Consider the following 23,545-nt stretch of genomic DNA (forward strand, 5'->3'; position numbering starts at 1 on the left):
AGACACCGTGAACCCAGAGAGTGGGGAAAGAGCCCGGTCAGGCTGATACCCCCCCAATCTGGAATAATAGGTTTATTTATCACAGACCCTTGGGGAAATTCCTTTCTTCCTCCATATTGATCGGTCCTGTTTGTAGGACGAAGAGGTGCAGCTGCACTGCGGTGCTCCGGGAGCTGGGGGTCCTGGTGGCCCCTCAGCTCTGGATTTTTATGACAATCTAGCAAAATTCCCAAAATGCTGCTTCTTGTTTTACTTTTTGAGAGGACACAGTGAAGGTTTATTCCACAATACTGACTGCTGAGTCTTTCAGGACGCAGGGCTCTCTATCAGTAACCTGAGGGCTGAAGTTTATTATTCCTCCCCTGAGCTGCAGACTGGATGCAGGCCTCACAGAGCACTGTCAGAGCGTCCTTGGACACAGATGAAGCCTGGACCAAAGTGCTGGATTTACTGCGGAGGGATTTTGTGTGTTAACTCTCCGGCAGATCTACGGCGCGTCAGCTGTATGTTTCTAGCCTCTTCACCCAGTTACAGCGGTGTCCTCGTAAGACTCACGGCAGAGTACAGACAGGAGCGAGCGAGACACTCCTCCACTACGGACCGATGATAAGTCGCTGTGAGGACAGCAGCTGCAAACACCAAGTCAGTAAAGGGCCTTCACCACAGACAGGAATCCAACCTTCAACCAAGGACACTGCAGCGATGAATACCTGCTGGTCACCAGCTCCAGGGGGAATATCCTGGCCAGCAGAGCGACTTCATAAGCTGTGTGGAAGGGAGGCCACTGCTCACAGTGCGGCACAGGAACCACGGCTTTGCTCCCTTTGAATCAACACTGATGCTTAAAAAGCACCATCAAATAAAGTTCCAGCCCATCCAGCAGTCTGTAGTGATAACTGGCTCCATTTTTACTTCACTGCCACTGAGTCAGGTTTAATGTCTTTTGATATTTCATTCAAGTGTAAATGTATTATTTATATACAGTATTTTCACCTACGGATCGTCACTTCATCCATCTTCCATGCTGCTGAATCACACTCAGGAACAGGGCTGCTGGAGGTGAAGTCAGCTCAACAGGAATTCTTAGGTTCACCAAAAAACTTCAATCGGATGTTTTGAACTGTGGGGGAAACCACAGAACACTCAGAAAACCTCTGGAATCTCAGGAATAACATGGAAACTCTAAACAGATTAGAGCTATGTGCATATTAGAACGTGGGGTTTATACATTTCCTGATTGTTCAGAAAACATGAAGAGTGAGACCTGACAGCAGCCAGCCTGATGGAATGTAGTATTAACGAGTGTGTGGGGTTCGCTGGCCGCCGTGGCCAAACAAACCCTGCAGCTGTCGGCCGACGTCACGGCGGTGACGGAGTGTGTTCAGTGGAGAAAAGCCCAGCAGAGATGCTGATGTACACACACACACACACACACTCAATTAACACCTTGGCACGGGAGTCACCTTAAGGCTGAGCAGTAATTAGAGGACAGGACGGTGGAAGGAAGGAATCAGACTCAGTGGCGACCCGCTGCAACTCACTGCAGCTCCTGGTGCTGGCCGCACCCGGCCGGCAGGTGACGAGATCAGGCTCAGGCTCACGTCGCCGGAAAAATCTTTCAAGACTTTTTTTCCCTCTCTTGTTGACAAATGTGAGATTTTCATCAGAGATATTTCTAAATATCACAGAGCAGAAGCTGTTTTCTGTGAGGAACAGTGTGGGTTGGAAGGAAACGATGTGCAGATCCCCACTGGAGCTTCTGTTAGTATTAGTGTGTGTGAGTGTGTAGTAGTGTCTCTGGTCTGAAGAGCGGAGGCCTCTGCCGTTGCCCCCCTGCTGGGACTGGCTCCAGAGCCCTGCAGAACCGAACTCCCTGATGCTACCAGGACCTGACTCGCTGACGTTCATCTGCGTTAATGAGACAGATGAGAGACAGAGTTCATCGAGGGAAAATTTGATTTTTTTAACTACAGGAAACAAACTTTATGGTTTGAAAAAGTTTCCAATGCTCTTCTGAATGAGACACCAAACAGTGTGTAGCAAAGCTCGGACCGTCAGTCTGGAACATCCAGCAGACAGGATTAACCCATTCAGACTGGAGTTAACAGTCCTGGGTTGAACCTAGCTTTCATATTCGCTCTCCACAGATCCCTGAAGCTCTGCAGCTGCCAAACCTCACTTTCTCCCAGACTGTGTGAGTTGAGTGATGGTAGATGACTGCACTGTGATCACACACCACAATGCTGATGCTGAGCCTCGCGGTGAAGCTCCACTGCGCCGTCAGATACCCTCACAATAATTGGTGTCAGTTTGGTGGCAAGTGCCAAGTTAGAAAGCATGGCAGCTCAGGAAGGAGGAGGAGCAGGCTGACAAAACACGCTGGTGAAAAAGAGCAGCCGATCAATGAACCATGTTCTCCCATCACGGATCTTTATGGCATTATGTGCAAGTGACCACTAACTTCAACGATGGAGCATAAACTAAGACCCGCAATATCGAAATGACTGGCACTACGGCACATTTAGAGTCTGCAGACGGCTCCAAATGGAGAGTTCCATCCCTCTCTCAACACTTCACCAGTCCGCCGTCCAGTCGTGACACCGTGCCTCAGCAGGCAGGATTACAGCCTCTCTCATGCTGATTTATTCGCCAGGGACAAAATGTCAGAACAAGTTTCCCTCTGACCCCTGAACCCGCTCGTCTTTCCTCCAGCTGGGGTCACCTGCCGGTCCCAGCGGGAGAACGGCGTGTTCATCTGGACGCCGCTCATTAACCTGAAGCCACAATCTGGACCAGAGCTTCCCCTCACTCCATCTCTGGATTTTAATGAGTACATTTGTTGAAGGGCTAAAAAAACACACTGAAGATACGATCTGAATGAGAAGGTCTGTGGACTTGATGGACAAAGATTTCTCCTATAAACAGACTTTTTTCTCCATTCCAGCTGTAACGTTCTGATTTTTGGTTGTTAATCTGGGGTCTCTCCAGAGGACGCCTTCTTTGTGGAGAGTGTTGGGAACATAAAGTAAGACTCAAAGCTGCACATGTGTTTGCCTGGTATTCATTTCACAGAAAAGAGAGTGCAGGTGTTCAACAGTCTGACAGCGAGGCTGCTTGAAGGTGATGTTTGGTGCAATACTGACATCTAGAGGCCAACGCTGTGAATCGCACTGAATCGAACAGGAAAAACCCAGATGTGGATAAACTGCTGTCAGTGTCTGTTCAGATGTTTTCTTTAACCTGGAACGGACTGATCAGATTAGGAGTATGAATTGGTGCAAATTTACATCAAAATAAAGTAAAGAGAATATTTGCTGTTCTCTGTTAATGATGAGGGAACAAAACAACCTTTTCTTCAGACACATGGAAGTTGTTACTGACTCGGCTTTGCCCCTCCTCCTGTCCTCCAGGTGGCGGTAAGCTTCCACTCGAGACTCTGGAGTGAAGAGGCAGGGCGCGTGCCAGAACTCTGTCTCTCTCTGCTCCTCTGCTGACTCCTGGCTCCTGGTGCTCTCCTCCAGCTCCTCCTCCTGCTGATGTGGTGAACTGCAGCAACACAAACCTCAGATTATCATCCCAGCTGAGCTTCACAGCCTCAAAGTTCCTCAACTTCACAATCATTCTGTCATCATAAAGTTTTCCTAACAGACAACAGCCTTGCCTTTGGAACTACAGCTTGGACTGAATATGTACACTGTCACACCTGAGCTCCTGGAAACATTTGGCGCTCACAGGAAGGAACTCACGCTGTGGTGTTGGTGTTGGTGTACCGGCGGCCGTCAGAGCCCGGCCTCCTGTCCGCGGGTCCCTCCTCCTGTCCTGCTGCGCTCCTCTGCGCCTCCTCCTTCTCAGCTGCCCTCCTCTGCTCGTATTCCCTCTCCTGCCTCAGAACCTGCCTCCTCACCTCGTCCAGGCCCTGCACGGACCGGATCCTCTCCGATCGGCTGATGTCTGTCCCGTCCAGCCTCTGAGCACAAACACACTCCATCAGCTTCATCACAGCTCCTGGAGAGGATCCGGTCTCCTGAGAGGGCAACAGGCAGGCCTCACCTGGAGCTGAGGCAGAGACGCCACCACGTACTGCCTGTAGCCCTGGAACTGGGTGCAGGGGTTCCCCACCAGAAACAGCTCTCTGAGATGGACGTTGTGCTTCAGAGACTCCAAACTGCTCAGACGGCCCACAAAATTCACCGTCAGGTCCAACTTCTGCAGGCTCTCGCAGCCTGAAGGCAGAACAGAAACACACAGATACAACATCTACAGGGAACGATTTAAAAGTGAAAACATGCATAGCACTTCAGTATTCAAGAGGTAAAGCGTGAAGAGAACAGAAAGGTTCAGGTTCTCTTTAAAATAATGTCTGCAGATAAAATTGTAATTTGAGGTGAAAATAGACAAAAGAAAAGGTGGAAAATAACCTAGAGAGGTGATCTGCACTGGAGAGAAAAATGTGAATATAAGCATGTGATTCAGGCGGGTTCTCTGTGTGGGAGTAGAAGCTCACAAACACATTCCAATATACCTTCAAGATTTTCAATAACTTCAATGTTGTTTAACGCCAGATTCAAATACTCCAGCTTCTTTAAGCGTCCGAGATTTTCTGAAAAAACAGAAGCAAATCAGCACTGATGAGGGGTGATGGTGGTCTGTCTGCTCCTCAGGGATCCAGCTCACCCATCCGGGGAATGAGGTTGTTCTGCAGGTAGAGGATCCGGAGCTCCCTGCACCACCGGTCGATGTGTTCGATCCGCTCAATGTCCTGCTGATGCAGGGAAAGCTCCTCCAGGGAGAAGATCTGTCCCTCGTTGTGCTCGGCGCGGCGCCGCACCATGTCCTCCGTGACTGGATGGAGACAGCGGAGGAAAACATCTGGACTGACGCACTGCGCGTCACACGTGGCGGCAGAGGTTTACTTCAAAGAAATGATGAATCCCAGTGTTTTCAGCATTAAATCCACCGCTGTTCAATTCTATTGTTCATTTCCAACGCTGAGCTGATGTGACGATCAAATCAAACATGGCAGTCCGCCACACGCACGGTTTGTACACGTGTTGTGCACGCATGCTGTAAACATACACATTATGTTATTTCTGTTTTTTGTTTTTTGTCAAAGATATTTGTGGATTTATTAAACTTGGAGAATGTAGGCCAACTGTCAGCTCTCCATCGCGGCTGCTTCACCTACTAATTAAAATGATAATAATAAAAAAAATAACGACACAAACTCGGTTCGAATTTGGAAAAAAGGAAATACAGAAAACAGAATAACAGTTGATTCTACAGACTGAAAGAAGAACTAGTTTGATAGATATTTGTTGCTTTCTTGCTCATCTTAAACTTACTGTGCACCATGTTGTCTGTTGTCGGCGGTTGCTATGGAAACCGCCCTGCTGCGTTTGGGTGTTGTAGGAAATCTTAAGCAGCTATTTCGATCTGAACCATCCTTCAAGTTCCACCAAGCACTGGGGTTGTTTAAAATTCACTCCGAGGATAACTTATTAGTGTCTGTTTCTTCAAAATGTTAAAAACGTCTGCACACCTAGGCGAAAATACAGGAGTATGCAACACCGCTAACACACATCTGTTTCTGTAGAAATATTAGGAGAAAATCCTAATCTTGTAACATACCGTACAGATACTGACTCAACATTTCACAACGAGCACTGTTTCCAAACAACCAATTATTAACAATAAAAAGACAAATATGAACACAAAAACAACGACAAACTTTGATGTTAAGCAACTATAAAATTGAACTTTATCATTTGAACCTGTGAACATTAACAACATGTGAACATTGAGAAGGAGAGAAAAAAATGACAAATGTTAACCTTTCCATGTTCTGACATGACCACCAATTAAACCCAAAGCAATATATGTTTGAATGAATAAAAATATTAACATAGCACTGCATATTTACAACAGTAATTACAATTATTTTCACTTCTGTAAAATGATTTACAAGACAAGGTTCAATAAAACTCAAAAGAAGATGAGCTCCATGCTCCAGAAGGGTCTGCTTCACTTCTCCTTGATCCAAGCATCAAAGAGGATTTCACATTTCACGGGTAAAAGCATCAAACAGTCTGACAAGCTTTGAAAAGCTCAAGGCTTCTAGACTGGCAGACAAAGAGACTTTTCTTTCTTTTTGTTCACATAGCTTGACTTTGACTCAGTTTTCCCCTCTGGCAAAGAGCTGCTGTCGTCTGCCTCATACTTCTGAATTCTTACTTTACTAAACTGAAAATATTAATCAGAATCTTTTTTGATATACTCTGAAACTCTTTTTTCCCCCATATAAACCCAGTAAAACTTTTTAAAAATCAAGAGAGCATTGAATGGGGCTTTTTCAGGAGCTAACTGATTAGATTCTGCTTCGTTGATCAGGGGTCTTTGGCTCTTTGTCTTCAGTAGTGACTCCATGGAGTGTTCACAAAATGTTATGGTGGAACAAGAAATACTGTCATCATGCGGATCTGTTGGGTTTCCTATGTTGTAATTGGTACTTTATAAATAAAGCTGAATTGAATTGAATTTAGTTATGTTTGTATGCAAAAAACAAAAGCCTAGGACATAATAACTTTACTGAATGATCGACCCATCAGAGCAACAATTTGCCAATAATACAAAGTTATTACCTGGCTGAAGTAGCATGCTGAACTGTATTCATTCAGAAGATCTCTTTATGTCTGCTATTCGTTGGGATATTTTATTTTGACGGTGCTAAATCGGAAGTTGGTGTTGGCACGCTGAAGCTGGCCGAGAACTGCACTCATTGGGGTCTTTTATTTTGACAGCGCTGAAGCGGAAGTGGCTGCGGGACAACAGACCAGCTCCAAACAGCGACGGTCCTCCGCGGCAGCTTCCAGCCTCCGTCCCGGCGGTAAACACGACGCCCCTCCGGTGTGCCGGGTCCCTCCCTCCAGAAGCCGTCTCCCGCGGACCGAGCCGCCCGCCGCCGGCCCCCCGCCGCCGCCGCCCGCCCGACATGACGACCTACAAGGCGTTCCACTCCCAGCTGGCGTCCATCATGGAGGCGCTGGCCAAAGCGGCCGTGGCGGAGATCTGCGAGCTGGTGGACGACAGCTACGCCGTGCTGCAGCTGGAGATCAGCCGCAGCCACAAGGAGAACGAGGCGCTGCGCAGGAAGCTGGAGCTCATCGAGTCCATCATCGCCCGGGGGAGCCGCGGACACGCCGGGATGCTGGACTACGGCGGCCCGCTGGAGGAGGAGGGCGGCGGCGGCGGCGGCGGGGGGCTGCTGGACTTCGCCATCGGTGAGTCCGCTAAACACACACCTCCTCTCCGGGTCCAGGGTGTCGGCCGCTCCATCGATCCGGTACCTGACGAGAAACCGAGACGCTGGCTCCTCCTGAAACTCCACACACACCCCACACACACACCCTCTGTGAGCCCTGTGTGTGTGTGTGTGTCCTGCTGTCTGGGTCCTCGGTGCTCCAGACCACTTTGAGCCAACACCTTTGACCTCGATGCATGGATTTCAGGAACAGAGAAGCTCTGCAGGAGACGTGGTTGATGACAGCTGTGTTTCTGCTGCCCCTCACCAGAGCACGCCTTACCCTCCGGCCTGAGCCACAAGCAGCTGAAAGCCTCAGCCCTCAGGAGATGTGGACCGCTCTCAGCATCGGACGCCTCCACAGAAGCAACAGACGGGGTGAGATGTAACAGCACAGAGGAGAGGATTCACCTCACTGGTGAAATATTTCACAGCAAAATGATCTGAACATCTTTATTTTCATTCTAACAAGTGCAGTGACATTTAAAGTGTCATCCAGTCTGTGGAAGGACATGAATTCCACTAAAAGCTCTGTAAAACCCACTGCACGTCAGAAATAAAATCCACTAAAAGCTCTATAAAATCTAATAAAGCACAATAAAATCCAGTAAATGCACTATAAAAACCCAGTAAAAGCCCAGAGCAAAACATAGCCAGAACACGTGCAGACGGCCGCCACTCACAGTCAAGCGAGCGTTCTCACAATGTGTCAACACATCGACCCGTTTAACATGTCGACCATCAAACGTGTCTCTGTGTGGACTGTGGCGATTGCTTTGGAGCTGTGAGCAACACAGAGTTGCACAAAAAGAGTCACAACAGTAATGCTTGATTCTTCTTCTCATCATTATTCAGTGTAACCTACCTAATAAATAAAATAGCCGTGGTTCGTTTCTTGGTCTTGTGCTCTCAGGACTCGTCTTCAGCTGCAGCAGAAGAGCAGCAGGCCGGCCAGGACGTCGTTCTGATAAAGGAGGAAACCACTAAAGAGGAGGAGGCCGACAGCCTCGCCGCCACTGACCTGCTTCTGAGTGAAAACGGTAAGAGCCGACTCGGCGCCACCGCCATCACCTCATGCTGTTTTTAAACTGAACAGAGCCAGCTAAGTGACAGGTGGATAGATTTCAGTTTAGCCACTGGGCTCCGGTTCATCTCCCTGAATCCATGGGAACGATGAGCTCAGAACTGAAGGGAGGATTTGGGACATCGGAGGAGGATGACTCTCGTGATGAAACTCTCGTCTCTGGAACAGTAGTCCCTCAGAGACGGGGACATGTTTGTCTCTGGGAATGGTTAACCCCTGAAGAGGACGGCAGGCGGCTCTTCCTCTTTACTAACGGTCTCTTCAACATGTTTCAGCAGTTTGTACAGATGCTGACGTCAGCTGCAGCGATGGAATCTGTCATTAGTCACTGGCGAATCAGTGACACTGAACGGTAGATGAACGGTATTTAACTTTAGGAACCTTGAGCGTTTGTGTTTAATGTTACGATCCTTCAGTAGCAGACACCAGAGACAAAGGCAGTCTGTATGTTCTTCTGTCTTTGGCTCTGTGAGAGACCTGCTGTGCTCCTCCTCAGGGACGGAGATGCTGCCCTCGCAGGCGGAGGAGGACAGCGACGAGGGCCCGTCCGGGATCCGCCTCTCGGCTGCGGCGCCGGACGTACGGCCGTGGGACCAGAACGCCGGCGAGCTGTCAGAGCGTCTGGAGCGTCAGGAGTCCCGCAGCGTGCCGGGTTCTCCCGCGGGCCCCGCGGACGGCGGCTCCGCGGATGTGGTGTTCGATTTGGCGGCGGAGTCGGACGGCCGCTCGCCGTCCGCGGCCCAGACCGCCAAGCCGTTCCTGGTGCGGTCGGGGGACGGCCCGGCGTCGCTGCCCGGGACGTCGGAGCTGAAGCGCGGCGTTTCGCTGGTCAGCTCCCGCCACTACGACGCCGAGCTGGACCTGAGCTCCTCCTGGACCGGCCAGGGCCTGCCCAGCATGGTGCCCGTCCACCACCGGCCCTACCTGAAGCCGGACCTGCGGCCCACGCTGATGGAGAAGGCCTCTGACTTGAGCGCGGCCAGCTTCCCCCTGGCCCTGTCCCTCGGCGGCTCCAGACTGGACCCTCTGGACCTCAACCGGTACTGCAGGGACCGACGCTTCAGCTGCAACTACTGCGGGAAATGCTTCACCTCCTCCCGCAGCCTGGAGACGCACGTGCGCGTGCACACGGGCGAGCGGCCGTACAGCTGCGCCCAGTGCGGGAAGCGCTTCACGCAGTCGGGCCACCTGAAGACGCACCAGAGCGTGCACACCGGCGAGCGGCCCTTCGCCTGCCAGCACTGCGGCAAGAGGTTCGCCGGGAAGCAGAACCTGAGGATACACCAGCAGAAGCACCACATGGCGGAGCAGGCCGCACTTCCTGTCCAGCTGTAGCCCTGCTGGACACCAGCTGACACTCACTGATCTGGAGCTGGACTTGTGGACCAAACCTCGGCCGTTACTGGAGAGTCACTGTAACTTAAGACTGATCAGTGGTTCTCACTCTGCTGGGCCTTACTCATTTTTCACCCGTTCTCTGAACTGCCTTGGTATAATAACAAAATAAATAGTTGTAGGGGAAAGGTCCCCTGACCTGCTCTGAATCAAGTCTTACCTCAACGAGAACGTGGGCCGTTTTCAGGCCCGCTTCAGGACTTCGGGATTGCCTGGTATCTTTAGTTTGTAGCAAGCCGACACTTGCCAGAAGCATGTGGCTGTTCTTTGGTTGATGTATATCTGAAAATAAACGTGTGCAATGCTGGTTGAACTGTTTGATTTCAGTTCATATTTAGAGATGTGGAATAACACGACTGTCATAAATGTTGACTTGATCAGGAATTCAGAGGATGACAGTTTCAGACTAAAAGTTTGCCCTAATTCACTCTGAACTTGGGTAGTAAAATTCTTTTTTGTTTTACATTTTGCCTTTATGCCTAAGAAATGTTGAGCATGATGGAAACCTGGTTATTACTGGGTTAAGACACTGAAAGTAACTGAAAATGAGATAAAAAACTTCAATGAAAAGTTACATTAAGAACAGCATCAAAACAGCTCCTCCATCACTTTAACCTGAAACTAATCCAGGGTGTATTTCTGAAATACCCAGAACTTCATCCACCTTCGCTCTACTTGAAGTGACTCAATCTGAAGACTAAAATCTGATTTACAGATTAGAAATAAATCAAAATAAGAAAACTTCAAATTGAATCAAGACTAAACCAAGTCCATATGTCAATGAATCAGATCAAATTATTTATCTTTTATAACAAAACTAACATAAACCTACAAAATGTAACAATTCAATGATTAAACAGTTTTGATAAGATTAATGAAACAAATTAGTTTTAAACTAAGAACACAAATATTTTGTTGGCATGAAATAATTTGAGGCCACAGAATATTGTGGCTTTGAATTACCGCGCCACAACACAACAGCAAATTTCCACAACTGCACCGTGGTCGGAGGAGGCTTCGTTTCTGGGAGACAATATTTTCTGTGGACTTGAGGGAAACGAAAGTAAAATGCTGCTGTTGAATAAATGACTGATGTCATAATGTGTTCTCACAAATGAGTAATGTAGGTCGCCGTGTTGAAATGGTCTTAATGTGGATGGCTTTAAATGCAAACAGAAGAATCTTGAAGATGATCCAGTGGAGCTGCTGGAGGACGGGGGTGATGTGGTGAGAGGAAGGGGTTTTGATGATGATGGAGCTGCTGAGTTCTGGACCAGCTGGAGCTGATGGAGAGATTTGTGGGGGACACCAAAGAGGAGGGAGTTACAGTAGTCGAGGCGGGAGGTGACGAGGCTGTGGACCAGGATGGCAGTGGTGTGAGGGGAGAGAGAGGGGCGGAGACGGTTTATGTTACGTGGGTGAAAGTATGCAGAGCGAGTGATGTTATTAATGTGGGAGTGGAAGGAAAGTGAGCTGTGGAGGACGACACCCAGACTCTACCCTGAGGGGAGGGGACACTGAGGAGCTGTCCACTGTGAGGGACAACCTGTCAGATTTGGAGAGTGAGGACTTGGTGCCAACAAGAAGAAGTTCTGTTTTATCACTGTTCAATTTCAGGAAGTTTGAGGTGAACCAGGATTTGATTTCAGAGATACAGAGGGTGAGGGAGGAGGCGGGAGAGTGGAGTCAGGTTTACTGGAGAGAGAGAGCTGGGTGTCTCCGTGTAGCAATGAAAGTTAATACCATGTTTACTGAAAATACTGCTGAGAGGAAGGAGGTATATGATGAAGAGGAGGGGCCCCAGGACGGAGCCCTGAGGCACACCAGAAGTGACGGAGGAGGGCTGAGAGATGAAGGACTTGAGCTGGATGAACTGAGTGCGGCCAGTGAGGGAGGAGTGAAACCAGAGAAGAGAAGGGGGAGTGAGTGATGCCGATGGAGGAGAGTCTATTGCAACAACACATCAACAGTAGGATGAAACTGACGTCTCACGACGGTCTAATATAAAATACTAATTTAAGTCCACACAAGATTAATTCAAAGCCAAAAAATAACAATTTGTGTCTTCGAAATACAAATTTCAGCCTGCAAAATATAAATTTGATGCAATAAAAAAAAAAACATTTCTTGGTACTAAATTTTATTTTGGGCCACAATTCAAAGTTTTATTTCAGATGTCATGTCTGGGGTTTCATAAAGGAAAATGTCAAGAAGAGTGAAAAAAACAAAAACAAAAAAAGCTTTAGGGGATTGGTTAAAACCTAATCAGTATACTGTAATTATTGACAAAGTACACAGGTAAGGAAAACAAGGAACACATGCGTCATTAACGTGTGTTATGTTACGTTGTTGTTGTTGTTGTTGTTGTTGTTGTTGTTGTTGTCCCTCCCTCTCCATGGCCACTCCGGGCTCCGTAAATTACAGAGAAAAACTGGAAATGAGATGAAAACAAAGCCGACAGACAGAGCGGAAGTGACGTCAGCAGGGGCCGGAAGTAGCAGGTCTTCTCCCAGCTTGGACACACTTCAGAGGAGACGTCTGCGGGACGCCGTGAAGTGTGAGCGGCTACAGTCAGGCTCCATCTCCCCCTCCGTCCAATCAGAGTCCCGGTCCCGGTCCCCGGTCCCGGTCCCGGCTGTCTGGCAGCGGCTGCGGCGGGATGTCGGCGCTGAGCCGCGCGGGGCTCCACGAGCAGCTGTCCATCATCATGGGCGCGCTCACCCGGGCGGCCGTGCTGGAGATCTGCGAGCTGGTGGACGAAGGCTACGCGGCGCTGCGGCGCGAGCTCAGCCGCAGCCGCCAGGAGAGCGACGACCTGCGGAAGAAGCTGCACCTCATCGAGTCCATCGTGGTCCGGGGCGGCGGCGGCGGCGGCGGGGGGCCGGTGGAGGCGGCGGCGGAGGGCGACCTGGCCGCGGGAGACGCGTCGCGGCCGCAGACACCGCGGCAGCAACGGGACGCAGAGGGAGCAGAAGCCGCAGCCGCTGCTCCGTCCAGCGGGAGGCCCGGGAGACACGCCGCGGCGGCGCGGGAGGAGGTGAGCGTCCAGCCGGTCTGCAGGCTGCTTTAAGCCGCTGAAGTCACTGATGAAGTGTGTTTCTCCACTTCTTCACTCAGTCACGCAGCAGGAGAGGAAAACCCGGCGTGATGCTTGTTTTTGTTTTTTACTGTGGGGTTGACGCTTTTAGTAATCTGCATTTTTGATTTAAAAATTGATAATCATTAGTTAAAACTTACATTTCCTTTGTAGATTAAAAAATCCATGCAGCATTTCCCCCTTATTTTATTATTATTTTTTTTTTTTGTATTTTTTTACCAAAATCTATGTAATCCAGACAAGATTAATTAAATTAACGACTTTTTGTTGATCCGTTAGAAAAGGGGGTGATTTGGTTATGGACGTTTAATCTTTATTCCTTTTTTTAAATTAATATATTCAACTAATTTCGCTTTGGCTGAACTCCCTGTGGAAATAAATGTCCATGACAGGCTCTATACTGATCCCAGAGATTATTTAGTCATTTGGTTTCTACAGTTATGAGATGAGATGGATGGTTTCCTTCAACGTTACCTGCCAGTATATAATGAATAAATAATGAACCTGACACATTATAGAGCTCCACAGATGGCTGTCTTTAAATAAAACAGGTCTGACTTGAATTTCGATAATGCTTAATTTAGAATTTAAAGATGGAATGAGATGGACTCCTTAAAGTTAATTAAAACTGTACAGCTACATTAAGATTGTGCCATCTGATTAATTATATCAGGCTGAGATGTGGGAGCTGGATCATCTGTTTGGACATCAGAGGGTTTTATTCTCTCCATTGTATTCCTTCCTACCTGAATGCCATTCTGTTTGAAATCATTGCTTCAAATCTAGAATAGTCTCTTGATCTGTGGTTGATCATCTTGATGTTCATGGCCCAGTATTTCAAACATAATCCACCAGGATTAAACCCAGATCTGATCCAAAATTGGGTATTTCAAAAAGCATTTAATCTTGATAATTTAAATCCAGATTTGGGAATCCAATCCTGCCTTTAATCCAGATTTGAGCCTGTGTTGGGTATTTCAAAACTTCAGTCCCTAATCTGGATCAGTTTTATCCTGAAAACCAGCATTAAATTAATCCTCCTCAGGGTCGGCTCAGAGTCTGATCCAGGTATCAGTTCCACAGAGACTCATCCACAGAGAGCTTTTACTGGCATGTCTCACAATCATTAGTATAAAAAGATATTTTTAATAAATTAAGTGTCTTCATGCACAGTTGTTTTTTTGTTGAACAGAAAAAAAAATCCAAATTTCACAATTGTCAGAAAAGTAACTCAAACAAGTTAACAACAAAAATGTCCTCGACCCAAAATTGTAACACCTACACTTAAAGTTTTCACACTACTTTTCCATTTGCTTTTCCAGTAATTGTATTTTTCCTAGAAGGTCTAGGAATACTTTTGTTTTCCCTTTGTTTCTGTTCAGTAAAGCTGTTGGATATCTCACATTTGTCTTATGTTTTTATTTTATTACACCAGTCTGTAATGTCCTTTTATAAAATGCTTCTCAAAATATGAAGGTCAGTGACAAGGCAGCTGCTTAAACAGAGAACTGAAGTGAACATTGACTCCATGCAACAGAAAGTATCTTGAAGGACTATATAATACTTTTTCTTGTGGTGCGTTAATTTATGAAAGATCTCTGCAGCCTTAAAGCTGCATTAAGTAGTTTTACAACCTTAAAAATACTTATTTTCCACCATAAATATGTTACACATTTTTAATGATGTGTACAATGTGCCCTGACATATTCATTACCAGAACCTCTAACAGGCTAAACTGTCACTTGAAAGTCACAGTGCCGGTCCGGCTCCAGAGTTTTTTTGGGGAGAATTTGAAAGGAATGACGTAATGCGCGCTCCGGCTGGTTAGGTTTCGTTTTGTCCGCCATTACTCCGCCAGATGCTTAGTGAGCAACAGCTGAGCAGGATCTTCCAGAAAGTCAGAACAGACTGGCTTCTAGCACTGCCACAGCTCCACACAGACTCCACCAGGGAGAAGAAACTTACATTTTACTGGAGCGCTACTAAACGAGCGAAGAAGGAGTTCCCCTCTTCCGTGCACGCGAGACACAGGGACGAGTTTTTCACTAAGCTGCATTACGCCCAAGGCCTGCAGGGGCGCTGTTTCCCATAAAACGTGCAAACTCCTTAAGGCACCTTTAAAGGAGTCATATTATGCAAAATTCATTTAAAAAGGAGTCTTTACAGTCATATCACCTCCCAGAGCCTCTGCATGAGCCCCAGAGGTGAAACATTCAGTCACCTCCCTCAATCGCGCACTCCACTTTTAAGGAAATATACACTCAAACACGCGATTCTGAAATCTTACTTTGTCTACGTCAACAAGAGGAAACCCCCCCCCCCGGAAGAGGATCCAGCCTTTGGGCCCCCCGGATAGGTGGTTATAGTAGTGTGTGCTGCCGTAGCCTCATGAAGACATTGAAATTTGAAAATTGTCTTTTTCCTCCTTGTCTCCCTACACCAGATTTTTGAAAATGAAACTGAAACCGAAGCTGAAACGGTCCAGGAGACACCCCCCCCCCCCCCCCCCCCCCCCCTCCCGTGGGAGAGTGGGCGTGGCCAGATGCGTTCAAGTGCATCCTGTGAAAATCAGGCTGTTCGGAGGAAGGCTCCTCAGAGCCACTTTCTAGACGCTCAAACTCCCAACATAAGATGAATTTGGGGCAAGCAAACTTAAATACTATGTTTTTGGCTTCTGTGACGTATATGACAGGACTGAAAAATAGCATAATAGGTCCGCTTTAAGATCTACACAGCACATCCTCTGTCTTCTGTCTGTGACCCTGAGGGCGGCTGATCCGAGGGATGGGATGGATTTGAAAATCTCAATCCGAGAGGATCAGGATTATTCTGATCCAATTCAGCAAAGTTTTGAAATGCCGGGATAGAAGATCCTGATCCATGGATCAGGAAAGTGGGATTTGGAAATCTGGATCAATTCAATCTGGATTTAATTTTTTGAAATACTGGGCCCAGAGGTCTGCTGCACTTCAAGATACTTTTTTTTTTTTTTGCATCTCAGGCTCTGAGCTGCTTGCTGGTGGTAATTATCATTTTAAGAAACAAAAATGAAGTTTTAAAGTAATGTAATTTCCTGTAGACTTGGGGCTTTGATTCACATGTTTAGCGTTAGTTGTTGAGAGTTAATGTAATCACAGCCTTCCCTTCATTCATTAATCCTCCCGTTAAAACCTCATTTAATCTTAAGAGCAGTCAGCCAATCAGGACTGAAGAGATCTTGATCCTAATTAACTGACATCTTCGAGATTGTGTGAGATGGATGCAGGAGAAGTGACCATCGGTTGTTTACTTGTTGATTCCAGTTCCTCATGGGATTTGTTTTGTGGTTCACAGTTTCCAGATGTGGTTTTAATCAAAGATGAAGACTCCAACAGCAACGACACTTTTGAAGAAGGTGAGAGGAAATGATTGGAGTGGTGTCCTTGATGCAAGGTTTCCAGAAGGTTTTCAAGTATTTATTTTTAAACTAGCCAAAACTAGGTTGTTACCTCACAGAATAAACTGATCCTTCAATTCTTCCAATAGGACACATGTCAGTTTTGGCTTCAGAGACTCAGATGAACCGACAGGATTCACTTAAAGGTGCATTAAGGAGTTTTACAACCTTAAAAATACTTATTTTCCACCATAAATATGTTACACATTTTTAATGATGTGTACAATGTGCCCTGACATATTCATTACCAGTACCTCTAACAGCGCTAAACTGTCACTTGAAAGTCACAGTCCCGGTCCGGCTCCAGAGTTTTTTTGGGGAGAATTTGAAAGGAATGACGTAATGCGCGTTCTGGCTGGTTAGGTTTCGTTTTGTCCGCCATTACTCCGCCAGATGCTTAGTGAGCAACAACTGAGCAGGATCTTCCAGAAAGTAAGAACAGACTGGCTTCTAGCACTGCAGCTCCACACAGACTCCACCAGGGAGAAGACACTTAAATCTTACTGCAGCGCTTCTAAACGAGCGAAGACGGAGTTCTCCTCTTCCGTGCACGCGAGCCGCAGGGACGAGTTTTTCACTAAGCTGCATTACGCCCAAGGCCTGCAGGGGGCGCTGTTTCACATAAAACATGCAAACTCCTTAAGGCACCTTTAATGTCATTAGATTTTAGAGGTCAGAGGTCACTGTGACCTATATTTTCCCCAAATATAAATGCAAAAATCTTAAAAACATTTTCAGGAAAGTTCAGCAGAGTTCACTATCGTTCTGAGGAACTGGATCTGTTATCTGTCTTCATGTCAACTTTCTTCAAAGGGAAACAAATGTTCACATGAGATGAGATCTGGCAGTCAGAAGTCAATATGGACTGAAAATCAAATTAAATGCATTACAATGCTAATTCGTTTTAAGGTTATGACTGTATGGAGCCAAGTATGGAGGCTTGTTGGAGCCATAACCTTAGAATTAAAAACATTTTGCCTCATGCACTTGAATCCGTTGTTTGGCCCGTTCTTTCTTCCGTAGCGGTCATCTTAATGTCGTATTTTCTGGTAAACGTGACAGTAAAGCCTGAGCCTTGTCCTGAGCGTGCTGCCTCCTGGGAAGGACTGAGGAACAAATGAAAAGCTCTGATCTGTGTCTTTACTTCCAGGCTGTAATAAGCCAGCGGACGGAGGGTCGGCCGGACCCAGAGAGGCCGCCTCGGCGTTTCCTAGCAACCGGCACAAACGGATGACGTGGCCAGAAAAGGAGGAGGCGGAGAAGCGGTCGTCTCCGGACCCTCCCAGAGCCGTCAGACTGAGCGCGGGGGCTCAGGAGAAGCCGGTGCCGGTGTACTCTCTGGACTCCCCCCGCAGCGAGCAGCTGGGCGGCGACGCCGAGGCGGAGGCCGGCGAGTCCGGCTGCTCCTACTCCTCCCAGATGGACTCGGACCTGCAGCTGGTCCAGGACTGCTCCCTGGCCCCGCCGGCTCTGGGCAGACCGGTGTTCTTCAGCAGCAGCACTCTGATGGAGTCTCCCTCCGGCAGGGCCGAGCTGGACCTGAACGTGGACCAGGCCTGGACCAAGCAGGCCAAAGGCCCGGCGGCGTTCGCTCAGTTCCACCAGGGCGAGAACATGGACGGCGACTCGTTCGGCGTGAAGCTGATCGGCGTGGCGGGCTCCGCCTCCGCGGACTGCCAGCTGTCCGAGGGCAGCAGCTCGGCCTTCGAGTACGACGAGAGCGAGATGATGAGCTACGCCGTGTACGGCGAGCAGCCCGGCCCGCCGCCGCTCTGCAACGGCCAGCCGCCCGGCGCCCGCAGGCGGCGCTTCGTCTGCTCGCTCTGCAACAAGACCTACGCCACGGCGCAGAACCTGGACGTGCACATGCGCCTGCACACCGGCGAGCGGCCCTTCAGCTGCGGCCAGTGCGGCAAGAAGTTCACGCAGTCGGCGCACCTCAAGTCCCACCTGAGCGTCCACTCCGGCGAGCGGCCGTTCGCCTGCTCCGTCTGCGCCAAGAGCTTCATCGTCAAGTACAGCCTGAAGCTGCACATGAACAAGTGTCACCCCAACGTCTGAGGCGGCGCCGGAAACCCTGAACACAGCAGGACTGGGAACGCCGGCGACGCACTGCAGCAGGAAGGCTTTCATGTTCTGTTCTGTTTGTTAAACTTAATACACTTGAAGCGGGTAAAATCCAGACTGAACACATCACTGTTAAATCTGATCACCAACAGTACTGTTAACCTCCGATACCTAATCCCTGTCGTTTGATATTATTTGTCATTTATTAGCATCCGTTGTTGGAGCAGATCGCATTAGTTGGTTCAGATTTCATGCTAAAAACAGGAAAACAGTGACGGGTTCCTCCTATTTTACTCGTATTTTGAAGACAGATTTTAAAAGAAATGTTGTCTTTCATGTTTTTCTATTTTTTTTTTAAATAAAGCACTGTTGGAACTGGATGAAAACAGCTTTTCTGTTATGATGAAGCAGTTTTCTGTTTTTCAGAACATATTACAACTGCACAAAAAAGTGATGTGGTAAAAACACAGAATCTGCAGAAGCACTGGTCCTACTGAACCTCCTCTCTCCTGGTGACTCTGATCAGTGTGTCTTTATTCAGCATCACAGTCTCCTGCCACAAAAAAAGGCTGTGATTTTTATTGTGTTCCTGCTCTGCCACGCCATTAAAAATAATAGTTTTCCCCTTCTCCCTCTTTTTCTACCTGGCATACATGTAGCCAGCATTACAATGTTGAGTTGAATGGACTTAAATGAAGACATCCTTGTATTTTATATTTGATATTTTTCTAGATTTTGTTATGTTGAACTGAAATTTCTTGCTTGTATGACAGTGATGCAAACAAAAGCTGTGATTATTTAAATCGGGGGTGTCAGATGTGAAGAAAATCCCAAAAATGTGTGGAAAAATAAAGGTTGTTGGTCACATTGTTTCAGCAATGATGCAAAATGAGACCCGGAACTAAACAGCAGATGTCAGCAAAGTAACAAACATACAGAGACACAGAGGGGTGGAGGCTGGGCTTCACATCTTAATGTGCAGATAAAGCTGTGATCTGTTATTAATGCAAACTCCCTCAATAAAATTACAGACTGATGACAGTAAGCAGAAATTAAGTCAAGTGCACACTTAAAGTCAGTCATAAAATGATTTTGTAAACAGAAGTATTAAATCTGAGCTTTTTAGTGGAGTTGTGTATTATTTTATCACCCATTCAGTTAAAATTTCCAGTAAGTTTATCCTACGTTAGATTATTGTGTCACAAGCAAACATAAAGTGTCATTTCTATGGAAGCCCATTTCCGCCACTTGAAAAAAACCACCTTGTATGTCATGTCAGTCGAAATTATGAGAGAGTCATTTTTTCGACTTACGGTCTCATAATAAGGACATACCGTGCGTGTGTCTTTTCTTCATGTTAGAATTTGGCTTCCATACACTGAAGGTTTGAGATGAGGCTTCAGTTTTACTCACCCACCGCGCGGTTTGTTTGGACTCGGTGCGCATGCGCACTCCGGCGTGTTTTCTTTTTTCCCGCAGACATCACTTCCTGGTTCGTGTCGGGATTCTGGATCAGGTGAAGCTCCGCTTCCAGCCACAACCTGCGGCCGCGGTCCCTTTCTGACGCCGCAGTCGTTTACAGGCCGGCCTCTCGGAGCTTAACCCCCCAGAAACGAGGCGCCCGCGGCGGGTCGAGACGATGCCGCCCGTCGCCACCTTCCACGCGCAGCTCGCCTCCATCATGGAGGTGCTGGCCAACACGGCCGTGGCGGAGATCTGCGAGCTGGTGGACAGCGGCTACGCCGTGCTGCAGCTGGAGATCAGCCGCAGCCGCAAGGAGAACGAGGTGCTGCGGAGGAAGCTGCGGCTCATGGAGCTGCGCACGGCCCGGGCCACCGCGCTGCGGGCCGCCGCCACCGCCGGCGGCTCCGCGCTGCCGCACGCGGCCGGCCGCGCGCGCGTGCAGCTGGTTCCGAGGAGCAGCGGGACGCCGTCAGGTAGAGAAGGTCTCTGCGGCCCGGTCAGCACCCAGCCACACGCCTGAACATCCGCTAAAGCAGGCTTGATCAGGAACCAGGACTCCTCTGTGGGTCCCTGGGTGACCCTTGACCCTTGACCCCCATCAGCCAGAATTAGGATGAGTAAATGCAGGGAAAAAAAGGATTTCTCCATTGTGATTGATTATTACTGGGTTAGTGGGAAAAAGCACAACTGCAGCACTGTAAACTACAAATAACATAAATTAAAATAGGTTCACTTGGTTTTTTCAACTTGTTTGAATGAAAGTTTATTCCAGATGTTGAATATATGTCCCCCTTGGTCCTCCAGTTATTTTTTCACTTTTCTCTTTAATTTTTAGGATTCTGATTATTTAAGTTGCATGAATTGTTGTGCCTTGAATTGCTCAAATTTCCCTGTTAGCCATTAAAACAGAAAAAGAATTCCTGTAAGTTTTTGCAAAAATGTCTGCTCAGTAAAAAAAAAAAGTGATGCTAAATCAACAAGTGTCAGTTTTTTTCAGCTTTTTTAAAAATACAAGAAATTCTTACTCCTGAAGTGTGTGTGGCTGACAGTGTGTGTTCTGTTAAAATCAACTCGTGAAGCAAAGTGAACAGTGAGATTCAGCTGTTGATCTGAGCAGCTCCTCCATTCGGTCCAGACAGCCGATCAGTAACGGCCTCTGTCCGTCCAGGCCGCGTGGCGCTGTGCCAGCTGTCCAGCCAGGAGACGGAGCGCTGCAGAGACCCCAGAGACCCCAGAGACCCCAGTCCCCCCATAGAGCTGGACCCGGAGACCACGCCGGAGACGGTGAGTGCAGGATGCACCTGCAGTGGAAACGTGTGAATCTGGTCCAGGACCGTCGCCTCATGTTGTCTGCTCTGATTCCAGCCGGTCGCCGTGGAGACGACAGCCATCGTCAAAGTGGAGGACGTGGAGGAGTCCTGGTCTCAGTCTGAGGTGGACAGTAAGTCCTGGTACCAGCTGTGTCCAGTTGTGAAGTGTGTGTTTGTTCCCGTGTCATGGTGCGTGTCTGTCTCCTCAGAGCGGTTTTCTCCCGTCCCTGAAGGACAGGCCAGCGAGCGGGACGACCCGTCCCCGCCGTTCAAGCAGGAAGTGGGGGACAGCGGCGGCAGCGCCTCGTGCCAGTCCTGGACGAGCGGCGAGGTCAGCTCCACCTCCATGTCCAATCAGAAAGCCCTCCACAGCGGCCGCACGCCGGACGCCGGCGGCTATGACTGTGCTCTGTTCGAGCCGCCGCTGCAGCTCAGCTCCCAGAATCCTCTGGGAGGAGATCCCGGCTGCTCCGGCATGGGAACCAGCAGCGGCTTTACCTTTACCCTCAGCGAGGCCAGTCTGCAGCCTGCAGCGTTCCACAGCGGCCAGCAGAGGGCGCTGCAGCCCGCAGAGGAGCAGCAGCTCCCCAGGAAGGAGGCGGCGGCGGGGAGGAGCGCCCTCTGCAGGAGGAGGCAGCAGCAGCAGGACGGGCTCAGCAGGGGGGAGCCCGGCGGCAAGTCGTTCGTCTGCAACTACTGCGGCAAGAGCCTGGCCTGCTTCAAGAACCTGAAGACGCACCTGCGCGTGCACACGGGCGAGAAGCCCTTCGTGTGCGCGCTGTGCGGGAAGCGCTTCTCCGACTCCAGCAACCTGAAGCGCCACCAGAGCGTGCACACCGGCGAGAAGCGCTACGGCTGCGTGCACTGCGGCAAGCGCTTCGCCCAGTCCGGCTCGCTCAAGGTGCACATGACCGTGCACACGGACTACAAGCAGTTCCGCTGCTCCTTCTGCGGCAAGACCTTCATCTCCGGCAGCCACCTGCGGCGCCACGTGGCGCTGCACGCCGAGGACAAGCCGCTCGCCGACACGTCGCAGTGAGGCGTCCGGCCGCCGCCATCGGCGTCCGGCCGCCGCCATCGGCATCCGGCCGCCGCCATCGGCATCCGGCTGCCGGATCAGTGGAAAACACTGCAAGAACCTTTCATTTGATCTGAAACACAACTATGGAAACAAAGTCTTCCTGGAGTCAAGGAGCTGTTTTAAAATGAACGTTTTCCTTTTTGGTTGCCTGAACTTAAAGCGATACTTCAACATTTTGGCAAATTGGCCCATTTAGTGCAATTCCTTAGTCATTAGAACAGCATACTTACTGTTTCTGTGAGGGCGAGCTGTTGTTTATTCAGAGGTGAGTCGGGGAAGGTTTTCGGGACGGACACAAATGGAAGTGGATGGTATTTTTGTTCCCCCTCGTCAAACTCATCAAATACACAATCCAACAACCCCAAAACACTTTGGTGGACACGTTATAATCCACACATTCACTACGCTGTGGAATATTAATGCAAAATGACCAGATTGAGTTGTTTATGCGAAGATTGCTCAGACGGAACTACTTACTAAACACAGCGTCTGGGCGTAGTGATTTCAAAAGAAAAAGTAGTTCCCAGTATTTGCTTCAGTGTCGTAACGCTACAATATTATTTGTTGGTGTTCCACAGCGTAGTGAATGTGTGGATTATAACGTGTCCACCAAAGTGTTTTGGGGTTGTTGGATTGTGTATTTGATGAGTTTGACGAGGGGGAACAAAAATACCGTCCACTTCCATTGTGTCCGTCCCGAAAACCTTCCCCGACTCACCTCTGGATAAACAACAGCTCGCCCTCACAAAAACAGTAAGTATGCTGTTCGAATGACTCAGGAATTGCGCTAAATGGGCCAATTTGCCAAAATGTTGAAGTATGGCTTTAAAGGAGTTAGTTTTTCCAGGTGGAGGTCAAAAACATGATCATGTTAGTTTCTAAACTGGATTTCATCAGCCTGGTCATCAAACAAGGTTTTAAAAGGGAACATTTTTAGGTGTTTTTTACACTTAACACTGAGCAGTGAAGCGATTCCGTTTGTACATTTCCACTCGTTATGCAATTCAACCTTCACATTTCAAGGTTTTTGCCTTTTATCGGGGAATCTGTTACAACAGAAGGAGCATTCCTGTCAGTCCAGCCTCTTTACAGCAGGAACTGTGTTTCAGAGAGGATTGTTCATCTGACTGAATACTTTGTCATGCGGACAAAGTGCAGCTGGACACATGACAGCTCTGGTCAAGGTACCTCTTCTGTTTTTTTGTTGTGAATTTCCAATAAAACGTCTCCTTTTTCAAGTACCATGGCCGTCACTATCAGTCATTTCTGTTTTTGTTTCCTAAATAAGAAAGCAGAAGTGTTTGAAATAGTTTT

The 23,545-nt window shown here is 48.4% G+C and overlaps 3 protein-coding genes across 3 annotated transcripts in view; 2 read left to right on the forward strand and 1 right to left on the reverse strand.

Annotated features, from left to right (window-relative positions):
- dnaaf11 (dynein axonemal assembly factor 11) overlaps positions 1-5,352 on the reverse strand; it is a 47,537-nt gene extending 42,185 nt beyond the window's left edge. The window contains exons 1-6 of the mRNA XM_030116048.1: positions 5,343-5,352; positions 4,675-4,869; positions 4,523-4,600; positions 4,051-4,223; positions 3,747-3,967; positions 3,382-3,546 (exon numbers count right to left, since the gene is read on the reverse strand). Coding sequence (XP_029971908.1) covers positions 3,382-3,546; positions 3,747-3,967; positions 4,051-4,223; positions 4,523-4,600; positions 4,675-4,869; positions 5,343-5,352 — 842 coding nt within the window. The remainder of the gene's footprint in view (positions 1-3,381; positions 3,547-3,746; positions 3,968-4,050; positions 4,224-4,522; positions 4,601-4,674; positions 4,870-5,342) is intronic.
- Positions 5,353-6,810: 1,458 nt separating this feature from the next.
- LOC115406145 (uncharacterized) lies at positions 6,811-22,495 on the forward strand. The gene is made up of 11 exons (XM_030116049.1): positions 6,811-7,277; positions 7,569-7,675; positions 8,211-8,337; positions 8,878-9,715; positions 12,423-12,627; positions 16,207-16,267; positions 17,460-18,364; positions 19,944-20,322; positions 21,009-21,124; positions 21,206-21,281; positions 21,360-22,495. Exons 1-11 carry the CDS (start codon positions 6,989-6,991, stop codon positions 22,187-22,189), a joined length of 3,933 nt encoding a protein of 1,310 aa, XP_029971909.1. The 5' UTR covers positions 6,811-6,988; the 3' UTR covers positions 22,190-22,495.
- Positions 12,281-18,756, forward strand: LOC115405630 (zinc finger and SCAN domain-containing protein 10-like). The gene is made up of 3 exons (XM_030115265.1): positions 12,281-12,813; positions 16,207-16,267; positions 17,460-18,756. Exons 1-3 carry the CDS (start codon positions 12,436-12,438, stop codon positions 18,368-18,370), a joined length of 1,350 nt encoding a protein of 449 aa, XP_029971125.1. The 5' UTR covers positions 12,281-12,435; the 3' UTR covers positions 18,371-18,756.
- Positions 22,496-23,545: the final 1,050 nt, after the last annotated feature.

This window comes from Salarias fasciatus, chromosome 18 (genome assembly GCF_902148845.1).
Source record: "Salarias fasciatus chromosome 18, fSalaFa1.1, whole genome shotgun sequence".
Lineage (NCBI taxonomy): Eukaryota > Metazoa > Chordata > Actinopteri > Blenniiformes > Blenniidae > Salarias > Salarias fasciatus.

Excerpts from the sequence above, each read along its gene's own strand:
- LOC115406145 (XM_030116049.1), top strand. The coding sequence starts at position 6,989 with ATGACGACCTACAAGGCGTTCCACTCCCAGCTGGCGTCCATCATGGAG. Across the intron at positions 7,278-7,568 it reads GCTGCTGGACTTCGCCATCG|AGCACGCCTTACCCTCCGGC; the intron begins GTGAGTCCGCTA and ends GCCCCTCACCAG. Across the intron at positions 8,338-8,877 it reads CCTGCTTCTGAGTGAAAACG|GGACGGAGATGCTGCCCTCG; the intron begins GTAAGAGCCGAC and ends GCTCCTCCTCAG.
- LOC115405630 (XM_030115265.1), top strand. The coding sequence starts at position 12,436 with ATGTCGGCGCTGAGCCGCGCGGGGCTCCACGAGCAGCTGTCCATCATC. Across the intron at positions 12,814-16,206 it reads CCGCGGCGGCGCGGGAGGAG|TTTCCAGATGTGGTTTTAAT; the intron begins GTGAGCGTCCAG and ends TGTGGTTCACAG. Across the intron at positions 16,268-17,459 it reads CAACGACACTTTTGAAGAAG|GCTGTAATAAGCCAGCGGAC; the intron begins GTGAGAGGAAAT and ends CTTTACTTCCAG.